The sequence below is a fragment of the Patiria miniata genome, unplaced genomic scaffold (assembly GCF_015706575.1).
Source record: "Patiria miniata isolate m_02_andy unplaced genomic scaffold, ASM1570657v1 HiC_scaffold_5, whole genome shotgun sequence".
Taxonomy (NCBI): domain Eukaryota; kingdom Metazoa; phylum Echinodermata; class Asteroidea; order Valvatida; family Asterinidae; genus Patiria; species Patiria miniata.
Window position 1 is genome coordinate 31,358,877 of NW_024037072.1, and position 12,082 is coordinate 31,370,958.

The 12,082-nt window shown below is 40.3% G+C and overlaps 1 protein-coding gene across 1 annotated transcript; it reads right to left on the reverse strand.

Annotated features, from left to right (window-relative positions):
* Positions 1 to 58: 58 nt before the first annotated feature.
* On the reverse strand, positions 59 to 10,230 carry LOC119741241 (carboxypeptidase B-like). The gene is made up of 10 exons (XM_038216986.1): positions 10,141 to 10,230; positions 8,264 to 8,333; positions 6,508 to 6,735; positions 5,932 to 6,042; positions 4,957 to 5,055; positions 4,319 to 4,435; positions 3,718 to 3,814; positions 3,041 to 3,264; positions 2,510 to 2,591; positions 59 to 835 (listed from the first exon to the last, which is right to left on the reverse strand). The coding sequence occupies exons 1-10, from the start codon at positions 10,209 to 10,211 to the stop codon at positions 648 to 650; spliced, it is 1,287 nt and encodes a 428-aa protein (XP_038072914.1). The 5' UTR covers positions 10,212 to 10,230; the 3' UTR covers positions 59 to 647.
* Positions 10,231 to 12,082: the final 1,852 nt, after the last annotated feature.

Genomic DNA, 12,082 nt, shown 5'->3' on the forward strand with positions numbered 1-12,082 from the left:
GTCAAAACACCAGAAATATCAGATATACCAGAGAGTCTCCTGATGACGAGCAGAGCATACTGTTCACAACGTCGATTTTAAGCCAACTGGTTCGTCTCAGAATCACACAACTCACTAAGGGATATCTTTCATTTACATGGTGTTACCGCAGACCTCCTATTCAATGTCGTACTAGAATTCAGTGCATTTCATATTTTCACCGTGCTCATAAATGCCTGCATTTGTCAAATATTTTCAAAAATCAAACTATCAAGCGTTAATATTTCAGCTATAATTTGTCCTGTCTGTTTTGTCCAACTTTCTGTCTGCGAAATGTTGTGTCTTTATTCTTTGAAAATGTGTTTGTTTGTCATGTTCTTCTGAAATCTAATGCTTCCTCCAAGAAAAACCATCAAAATGGCCAGTTTAAGCAAATTGTGTCCTTTCTGGAGTATCCTAGCTATTTCACTGTTCGAACAAACAGTCCTGGTTTTTCAGGCTCTACTTATCTGCCTATTTTGTAATTTAACTTCATTATTTTAGAGATTTCAAGTTCATTATCATAACTATACTTGTCTGAGGGAGTGCAGATTGTGGTATTACATAAACGTTTCACTTGTAATGAGCTGTCGGTACAGTTCTGCATCCTTTGATCCCCTGACAAGTCTTTAGACCTCAAGCAGAACCTGGCGGAACATCTCCCGGAACCCAGCATAGGTCTCCTCACCGCAAGGCTGAATCTGGTTCTCGGGAAGCTCAAAGCCATAATATCCAGTGTCACGCATCTCCACGGTGTAGGAATACTTGGCTCCTAGGATCTTATAACCAAAGTCTTCACTAGCCCCAGCTGCTGGGTCTGTGGGGGAAAAAAAAAACATTGCCTGGTCACACTAGTTTTCAATCAGATGACGAGGATTTATTCAGGCGTTCCATAAAACAAATAATAATTGCCTCATATTCGCCTCGTGGAGTGGAACATTTCATCGGTCACCTCATGATATCATTCTTACCATTGCACTCATAAACATTCATTACTTGTACATGTATATTGTTAAATAAATACTTTGAATTTTTATACAAATAACGAATGTTTGTGAGTGCAATGGTTAGACTAATTTCATTCGGTGATGGATGGAATGGTCCATTCCAAGAGGCCAAAACGAGTGGCTAAATAAAGCCTCGTCATCTGATTGGTCAGAGCCGCCAAAAGTGTAACCATGGAATGGAACTTCAATTTAACATGGGAAGGAACTTGTGGCCAGGCCGTGCGTGGGACAAATAATTCAATGACACGTCCCAGGAGAAAATTCATGATCAATAACCGACCAATCAGATGACACAGATTTATTCAGGCGTTGTATATAAGTGACTGAATCATGATAAGCCTTTGTTTAATCAAGCTCGAGTGAAAATCAGAACTAGCCTGATCACCTTTAATGAACGGAATGAAAAACGACCCTATTTCCAGGAGCTGCTAAAGCAGAAAGTATCACTCTTTATAATACACTGCTTGCCAATTCTTTGTCCTGATTGGTTAAAACACAGTCAGGTGGGTTTATACGAACTAATCAGTGGCGTAGCATGGGCATTTTTATTTTGGGGGATAAAAAGTTAGTCTTCTTCTCTCTTCTTTTGTTTGAGGCAGCAGAAAGGCACGCTATTCCGTCCAGTTGTTTAAGCCATGTTCTTGTTTGTTCGCTGACGTGTAACCTGGGACCTTCAGGAAGGAGGAATTGCTGACGCGGGTCTCTTGGAGGAGAATAACACTAACTTTGTGGGTCTGTTTTAGGTGCTCGATGACAGTGATCTTGGCCTTTGTTAGGCCTTCCACATTCAACTGCAACAGGGAGATGTCGTCCCATATGACACTTGTAAGTGACTGCCCTGAAAAGGGCGCATGCTCCGGGTTGGCATCGAGCTGCGGTGGCTGAGGTTGCATTATTGAGGATTTACTCGCTTGACGGTACGGGAAATAGCTGTAGATGATTCTGATTCTGTTTCTGTTCGGGTGCCGGCGTGAAAATGGCACTTGCACACCCATGCTGAAATTGACCTTCGTAAAATCAAGGGGGGGACCATCTTCCTATGGGGATGCTGTTCAAACTGGACGACAATGGACACTATCAGACAATGGACACTATCATTCCAAAAAGGCACTCTTAAAAGGTCACTGGTAACAAAAAAAAGGCACTTGATTTTTACAAAAAGGCCACTTGTGTTAAGAACAAAGGCCACTCTTACAAATATTGGGGGGGGGGGGGAGGGGGTAAACGCTGGATGAAAAAGGGCACTTGTATACAAAGGGGCAGTCTTTACAAAATGTTGGGAGGGTATAAATACTCACCACCACAGGTCCACCACCCCCACCACCCCAGGCCCGCTTGCTACACCACTGCTAATGCAGGAAACAGGTAATTAGTCTACATGCACACATCTATCAAAGGTAACAGTCATGCATCATCATTTGATAGAATGAGAGGGTAAAGACCCGACCGAACAATTTCTAGAGTGTGGTTGAAGAAGTACTTACACCAGTCTCCGGAGGTCATGGTCTGATATGATTTGCCGTGCACAGCTGTCAGTTTGGCGACTGAAGCTTTGGCTACTCTTTCCTGTAAAACATACATGTAGTAGCACAAAGAGTGTTCAACTTGGTCATGAATTGGACAGTATAGTACACACTTGCATTGTTTGCAATCAAAGAAACCCGATAAATACTTATCTTTTCCAAATTCCAATTTGTTGGGATACTAATAGTGGGCGTACTGAACTTAACTAGCGTAGTTTTACATTCAGTAGCTGTATATAAAAGAGGATAACATTTCGTTAATTTCATTCAAAAACATCTCTGGTCCCCAAATATTCTTGGTCGGAAAATTTGCCCTCCACCCCCGGTAATTGCAAGCCACGTTGAAAAGCGAGAAAAATTTTGTTTGTGTGTATTAGCCGTTGAATTATGTGTCCCAATCACTTTTGTTGTTCTGTGTCTTGAGCTAAAAACATATCCGATACAAAAATGCTTGGCTTAATGTCTTGCTAGAGACTAGACCCATCTACCCACCAGGTCTGCAAGATCAGGCACTTTAGCAGAGGAGGAATAAGTGTAGCTGTACGGATAGACCCAGTACTGGCTGTAGCTGTGCACATCCATGTGGATCTTAAACTGTTGCCCGCCATTTTTCAGACCTAAGAGCCAGTTGGTGACCTGGTTGAGTTCGACGGCATCATAGGCGCTTTCCCCGGCATAAGTCTCGTAGCAGGGATAACCAGACGAACCATCTCCACCTGAAATAAATTGAAAATCAGTTTTTGTTTAAGCAATGGTATTACATATGTAAAGCAGTTTCTGATATTGGCAGTCTGTACACAATAGACACTGTGCATTCACAAGCCATATTTGATGTCCTTTTATTTTTACAGTAACAATTAAGCATTAGTCCCAAAAGAAAATCAGTTCTTTGAAAAGTCCCCTAGTTTGTTAGGCTCCTCAATAAGTGTTGGTCTAGAATCACTCCTTTTTCTCAACCAAGATATTCCCGTCAAATTCCGAAGTAAACGAAAGATGTTTATAGTTTCTTTGAAAAAAAACCCTTGGAGAGACGTTTCTTTTTTTTATATAAACATCTGAAAATGAGGTACATTTGTGTGTTAAATACATCCATATAATATCTGTGAATTGTATTTCCACTCATTTTAGCTCAAAGTTGAGTTGACCTCAAGGCTGCATATTGACCCTACCCCATTTGTATCCATAGTTTCTGTTCATATCGATTCCTGTGCAGGATGAGGTGTAGGTTGGTTGACGGTTCTTACGCCACATACGGTCAGTGTTCGACTGCAAGAATCAGAAGTGAATGTCGTTAATGCCTGCATTCATTTGAGTCAACTTTTGGAGAGGTTCGGAGAATTACTGAGTTAATAATACAAAACAGTATCCTCACACCAATGAATGGATGAGTTGGGACGAAACTAGTGCGATACTATTCACTTGGAAACTCACTCTTTTTAGGCATGTGGAGGGGGAGTTAGGGTTCTATCATTATACATTAATTGTGGGGACCGGGTTAAAGGGGAAGGGCAACATCCATTTATTGTTGAAGGAAAGATTAATCAAGAAAAAGGGGACGGTCAACATTTTGTTTTGTTCACTGTTGTTGTTGTTGGGTTTTTTTTTCGGGGGGGGGGGTGATTTTTTCTCTTGTGAATGACCTAATGCATTATTGAAGCAATGCATTTACCCAGAAGGAAAACGTTCGCAGTTGCAGCCTAAATTGCATTTGAAGTAATACTCGATCAAACCTGTTATCCGTGTGTTATCCCTTCTCATTTGGGGGCTTACCGCTTCTGGTCGAGTGTGGTGGTAGCCGTCAACGTTTAATGAAGGAATGACATACCAGTCGAACTTGTTGAAAAAGTTAGTGGCGACACTGTCCCCGGCCTTAAAGGCATCGACGAACTGCAAATTGTATAAGGAAGGTTTCATGAAGAAATTTCTCTTGTGGAGGATCAACTGACTGTCATTTTATTGTCAACACAGCGTTGTCAGGTTGGTGTTGTTTTGTCAATCTAATGTTGTTAACTCGTCACCAGTCAGTCACAAGTCATCCTGTGTTATTTTAATACAGGTTAGACATAGGGAAGAAAGCGTGGTTGTAGTCATATCATCATCATAGGTCAATCATAATGCAATCTTAGGCGTGACAAGTTATTGTGACAAAGGTGTTCCATTGTCGTTGTTTATCCCTTTATATTATTTGTGGCTTAAACTTGTGATTTGACAAATGTTTGACTTGTGATTGAGTCGATTCAACTCTGCATTGTTCTCTTTCATACCAGTCGCAAATCCAGTATCAGCTTCTCGAGGGTTGGCAAATACCAGCAGCAATTTTGTTTTCACCAAAATGTTTAACAATCTTTTTTCCACAAAACTATTGGTCAAACTTAAAAACCTGCATACCCAACGCAGCATAGTCTTACCTTTTTGAGGAGGTTGATGACAGTAGCCGGTGAGACCCATTCTCTGGCATGAATGCCTCCTTGGGTGTAAGCACCGAGCCGCCCGCTCCCCGTAGTCAACTAGAAGAAGAGGCAACAGTCTTCATGTCAAACAATTTGCCATTTCTGCTCCAATGTCAGGCCCCATAACGGAAATTGGGGGCTCATTATCGCTAATTTGAAGGGTATCTTGCGCTCTCAATCTGGTTGGTAAGTGTGACGTCACTTCAGTTTAAACCACGCCCACTGTACACTATAGTATCATTGGATTAGAATCATTTGAACCGGAAGCTAACGCAACTTGAGTATTTAAGGGCGCTAGTACTCTAGGGGTGCGCGCGCGTGTATGACGAAGTCACTAACGAACACACTAACGAACCAGTTCGCTCCGCCCACTACGCACGTGGGCAATATTAACACGTGCTCACCATAGATTTCAAAAGATTATTCCTTTGACATTAATCAAGGCTGTGATCAGAACGCCATGGGGCGGGGCTTAATGGATCGGTCAGTTATCATTTTGCCTTCTTGGAAAATTCTTTCAAACCTGCAACCGCACTCGTAACTTCAGGGGTGTTGTCTGTTGCATCAAAAAGCAAACATTTCTGTATGTTTGCATGAACTTGTAAGTAAGCAGATTTTCATATGTATTGCTTGTACCAATAAACTAACAAAAGTACTGGCTTTAAGGACCTTGCCTATTTCAATGTCAAATTCCCCCAAATTCTTGGGTTATTTTTTTGTTGGTTCTTCAGGTTTTGTTGGGGATGCACCAACATCCGTTCCGCCACTAATGACAATTTAATGATATTATTTAGCTTGTTTAGATATGGTGAAAGATCGGGGACACAATAGGAGAGCGCAATTTGGGTGCGGTAATTTGGTAAGATTATACCGAAACCCACTGCGCCCTACCATATTTGTATCTCAAAACAAAAAGCTGATTTGTTTCATCACCTTCAATGCCTTGATCTGGCGACCTTCGTATGACGTGGCAACGTTGATTTCCTGAATAAAGAGCGCACTGCTGGATTCGGCTTTGCGGAAGTTAGTCACCCAGTCCATGATCTGGAAAAAGTAAGAGAGTTTATACCAAACTGCGTGTGATGCAGTGACATATGAGAAGGTGAATGGGAGGAAGAACTAGCACAGACTCCCTCCACCAATCTCCGCTAGCTCACGAAGTCACCGTGGAATTGAGTGTTAGAATAATACCAGGAAACTATACTAGTCTGTGGTCAGACATTCACGTGGGCCAAACCATGGTTGAACGTTCGATATATCGTACCATGTATAATTTTATGCGACCACAGTTGCACAGTGGGTAATAATTATGAAATACACGAATAGGCCTACAAGTTTCACTAAAAGTCCATTAGTAGTTTGACGCCGTTCACCGACGATTTCATGAGCACTATGTACTCTGAGCACAATATGATGTCCGAGGGCTTAATTGCGATGGTGGAAAAAGCTAACCAGAGACCATAACAGTTTAACTTAGACGCCGGTTGGTTTGGGGCTGGGATGTCATACCTCCTGATAGCTGTGGTATTTGTTGTAATCGAAGGTAGCCAAGGTAGTGGCCTTCTCACGTGACATGATGGCTTTCGTCTCCTCGTCGATAAGACTTTGGACATTATTGATGTGCACTTCAAACTCCAGCTGTGCGGCCTCCAAAGCCTCCTTGACATATTCCACGTCGGTGGCCGGAATCATCACTTGACTGGGCTCCCCAACGGGGCCGGTTCTCCAGAAGTCTAGCTGCGATTGGTTTGGGTGAAATAAAAATGAAAATAAGGCCGTGATATTGCATCGTGCGCATCGACGGAAACATTTGTTATCTTCAGTTTTTATTTTGTGTTCCAAAAAAACCACTTAGACCAGAAAGTAATACATATGACGATTTCAGGGACTTTGCAAAGATCGACAAGTTTTACAAATCCTGGAGAAATTGAGAGAAAATAACAAAAGTGTTTGGACCCCTGTACATTTTCGGGCCGCTTTCGCTTTTGGCCTTACGGCTCAATAATGCGCATACGTGCATGAATTTGTATTCATTAGGGACGTTGTATATTGTGATTTAACAGAAAGCATTTGGAACAGCAGCCGTCAGAACAGTCCACGAAAGCACCAGCACAGTCCCAGAAGGACCATGCGCTTCTCAAAAAGACTCGCAACTGAAGCACCAAGGCGCACTGACATTTGCAATGATCATGGTGTTTTAGTGCCGTCGAAATAGTGGATTTTGTATGCGAGCATGCTTGGTATAGGCATATGCCCATGTAAATTCTATGTAATGTGTTTTTACACATATTTTCAATATCGTTGTTTTATAAATGTTAACGATAATAAATATCAGAAAAAGAGTAAGTGAATCCCTCATTCTTAAAAGCCGAGGTTTGTGGTAGATCTGGCCAAAACACAAAATCCATACAGAACTGATTTTAATAAAATTCGCTGTGCACCGTTAAGTTAACCGAAAACAAGTACATGTACATATATAGTCGAGCGAACGAAATATTGGTTACCATGCCACTTGAAATAACCGGGATAAAGATAGTAGAAATTATCTGGAAATCAAGTCAGTTATTTTAGTTGAAACTTAAACATTGGGGGAAATTGGTTGTTGAAGAGCGAAGACCGAGCCATGAAAATGAAAAACACCGTCAAAATAGATATAAACAATGCCTCTATTTCAATTCTATTTCAATTGTCAAACTTTGCGGGAAAAAAAATAAAACTTTCAGTCGGCTGTTCTTGATTTTTTAAAGTAAAAAGAATATCCTGATTATTTTCTTCCAATAGATTTAAAGTTGGTATATATGGGCTTTTTGGGTGTGGCACCTTGAAAAAAAGATTTCAAATTAAATTGATGCATTTTCTAGCATTACATTAGTTATGAACTTTCCAATGAGAAATTGCACGAATAAAAATCGGCCCATGACAAGTAAATCAATTAATTAATTTCAAATTTTGAATTAAGAGCAGGACGCTCCTAATTCGCCCTGAGTAGTGCGCGCAATTTCAGAACTGGAGCGCACCATTTAAAAAACATTTTTTTAAAACTGTATAAAGGCCTGCAAAAACAAACAAGCAAATTTATTTGTTATAGGACATTTTATTCCTTTAATTTATTCGGAATTTTGAAGAAGCACGTGTACACCAACTTTAAGTTGCAAATAACACGATCTGTGTATTCCAATTTAATTTTATTCAGCGATTTAAAACAACCAAAACGGAGAAGATACATAAAACAAGTAAAGTGTCTATATATAGCAACCATACGTACTTGGTCCATCATTTCATGCATCTGCTCCAGTTGTGCCTTGGATTTTGGTGTGATGGTGAATACTTGGTACCTTAATTAAAGAAAACAGTTGCGGGAAACGTTATACAGGATTAAAAATGGTGGCTCTCGCCCCTTGCTACGTAGGCCTACATCCCGAAATAGATTTAGTTTTTTTCCCCCAAATACATATTTTTCAAAAAAAAATAAATATATTTTTGAATGAGACATCAAACAAAACAATCCGCACATGTTTAGTTATGGTATTTTCATTTTACAAAGTCCAAATTATTTGTTGACTAACAATAATTCGGGCGTATCTTAATGTGCGCTTTGTAACATTTGCTCTGAAATAAAACTTAAAAAATTCAAAATTAAGTAGATATCAAAAAATATATATATACGTGGTGGATAAAAAAACGAAACCGAGATATTATTGCTAATTGGAACAGAAGTAGGGCACATGTGAATCAAAGGGATATGTCTTCTGTTAGGGTTGAATCTCCTCTTTAGAATGACACCCTTCAGTTATTACATTCACGATTGACTGAGCAGTGACCAATTTTATGAAAGGGTCTATTTAGAGAATTGCGCCAATTTTCAATTGTGGTTTTTATGGTGGCATTTGCCACGGAGTGAAAAGCTATGGTTGCCAATCAAGGCAGGTGGGGGAAAAGAGACGTCACAATGAAAAGGCGCAATTCTGTAAATAGACCGTTTCATAAAATTGGTCGCCTCTCAGTCAACCGTGAATGTAAGGACATGAACAGGGAGTCATTTTAAAGTCCCTTTGATTCACATGTGCCCTACTTCTGTTCCAATTAGTAATAATATCTCGGTTTCGGTGTTTTTTTTATCCACCCTGTATAGGCCTATGTAAAATAAATATCGAACTTTTGAAGAACACCAATACAGCAACTTTAACAACCTTTCGATGAGCTTTACAATTTGTGGAATAATTTGTTCCGCACACATTGTACCAGAACAGAAAACTGGTTGTTTTTTTGTAACAGATGGTGACCAAAAAAACCACAGACCCTCGCAACTCGTGTTGATAGAAAAAATGTTTTAAACTCAAACCTTTCTATTATGTATTTGTCAACTTAATTTCCTGAGCTTCTGTTGCACACATCCCTTCCATTGGTCGATATGGATTCATGAGACTTCCTGGTTTCATTTCAAACTAAGTTTCAACATTAATTCTCTCTCTTTGTACACTTCGTCGATATACCACCTCTAAAACATAAACAAGTCAGGCGAATGGTGTATGCACACTGTAAAAATTGTTGGATAAAAACACTGTTGGGCAATATATTTTTACCCATATTTTTTTCATTATGGGTTTGAAATTACCTCATTTGGGTAAAAATTGTCCAACTATTGGGAAGAATTTGCCCAAGACTTTAACCTGTTGATATGTTGACAAACGTTGGTCTATATATCAACCCATTTTGCCCAACGTTTTTGTAATAAGCAAAGAGAGAAACAAATCACACAATTCGAAAGAATTACTTAGGCTATTTGATGAAGTTTTAAGTTACACACAATTACGAAATCAAGGCATATACTTTCCCAATAAAAAAGAACTCTGCAGTGAGAGTTAATGTAGCCTTTTATCAAAGTAAAAATTGGAGCAAAATGTCAGGAATCCTGCGTTGGCACTACTATTTCCGCTATCACGTTCTTTAAAACACTCGCTCGTGCACGGCAGTTGTTGTTCCGTGTTATGCAAATGTCTATGGATGGGGCTCCTTAACTAACAAACAAATCGGGATGTTTGTTTTCTCGATTGTTGTACCTCAACTCATGATATTGCAACATATTTCATAAGACTTTTTTCTCATTAGTGAAAGGAAAAAATGTATAAATGCCAAACTTACCCTTCATAGCTCTTGCCGTGCGCGACAGCGCAGAGCGTCATCAACGCGAGACCGAGTAGCAACTTCATCATGTCTATAGCTCGCAGCGAAACTTGTTCCCAAGAAAGTAGAGCGAGCAACAAAATGTCCTCTTTTTATACAACATTCAGCTGATGGGGGTGACACGCAGCTAATAGATACGGGAACAAACCTCGTTCGAGTTCCAGGTGTTGTAGCTCACAGGCAAGGCACAGATAGTTGAACTAATCAATAACAAAATATGTAACAGTAATCCATTTTATAATAACAGTGATCCAGTTTTTCCGTACGAAGTTCAAGTTGGAGGTCTCAAACATTTGGTTATTAGTTGTGGCGACTGCTCCTCCGACACCCCTATGTTCTCTCACCCTGGTGCAAGAGTTTTGAGCACGTATGCAAATGAGAAATTGTCTGGTGCCTGTCTGTGCGTTACATTTGCGTTTGTTTTTGTATGCGGTGTCTGGTGTAAAAAGAGAGTCAATTCGTCGCAGCGCGAGCATATGGCGTGAGTAAAGAAAACACGATTTTATTTCAATTAAACTGTTACGATCTTAACGAGACAACATGCAGTATCACATTTCATATTAATATTAACCGAATCAGGATACAAGGAGAAAATTTCCTATCCAGGGCTTACTATTGGAAACGAGGTTGGAAATAAAGTAAGCACTAGGGACGAGGTTGGCGCATAAGATTGTGTGACTCCCGGTGAGGGTTAGAGTTAAGGATTAGGAATACATGTATGTGCAGACGGAACATAGGGATGTCGGACCATAGGGGATTCGGAAAATATAGGTGTCTGAACATAGAGGTGTTACCTTAGTTATCCTGCAAAAACAAGTAACATTTTTGTTGTTTACAAAATACAGGTGTGTATTTGCAGTTATTTTGGGATAATATAATTGTCTTTACTGTGTTTACAGCTCTCTGTGAAAACTATGCCTACCCAGGGGGTATACAGGGACGTAGGAGCCGGAGGGGGCGCAGGGGCCAGTGGCCCCGGCTGAAAATATGATGGGGGCGCCCCCCTAAAATAAAATTAAAAATACAAATACAAACCTTTCATATATTGCGTTTTTCGAGGAATAGAATGGGGTGCTGTGGTCCAATGGTTACGGTGTTCGACTCGTTTGCCTTGGTACATGGGCTCAAATCCTGACCATGGGAACATGGTGCTTGTGCTCTTGAGCAAGGCACTTTACCATTATTGCTTCGTCCCTCGGATGGGACGAAAAGCCTTAGGTTCCGTGTGTTGTGTAATGCACGTTAAAGAACCGAGTAACACTTATCGCTAAGAGCTGGGGTTTGCCCCGATGTTTCTGGCAGTGGCTGCAATGCGCCGCATCACCTTGTAAACCATTATAAGGAGCTACATAATGGGTCTCATATTTTTCATAAACTGTATTTACCTTTCTTTAATAATATACATAATCTCCAGCGCATTGAGTACCTAATTGTTGGTAGATACGTCCGCTATATAAGACTCCATTATTATAAATTGCAGTGTGAAGACTATTCAATCAAACCACAGCAGAAGTGGAAATTTCATTGTAGGTATTTAGTTTTTTCCCCTTTTTTCGGCCTGGCGGCAGGGTGGATTTCTTTTAACCCTTATGCCAGTCGCTGTTTTTTTCTGCCAAAATTTATTATGATGTCTCATGAAATCTCTACGGAGTACGGAGCTCTGGAAGTGCCATCCGACTTGTTCAGATACTTACTTATTTTATCTCAGGATGACGACATATTACAGGCAAGATGACAACATCCTGAGATAATGATGGGATGACGACATCCTGAAAATAGGATGACGACATCCTTAGATAATTTGTCATGGGATGACGCTAAACTGGAAGCAGGATGACGACATCATGACATAATTTATCACGAGGTGCATTGAAGCCATCTTGAAAACGCACAGGTGGAC

What these genes read in the sequence shown, in the direction of transcription:
- LOC119741241 (XM_038216986.1), bottom strand. Translation starts at nt 10,211, where the DNA reads ATGATGAAGTTGCTACTCGGTCTCGCGTTGATGACGCTCTGCGCTGTC. An exon ending in AATACCACAGCTATCAGGAG is followed by an intron (nt 6,043 to 6,507) that starts GTATGACATCCC and finishes TACTTTTTCCAG; the next exon opens with ATCATGGACTGGGTGACTAA. An exon ending in TGCCTGATCTTGCAGACCTG is followed by an intron (nt 2,592 to 3,040) that starts GTGGGTAGATGG and finishes TATGTTTTACAG; the next exon opens with GAAAGAGTAGCCAAAGCTTC.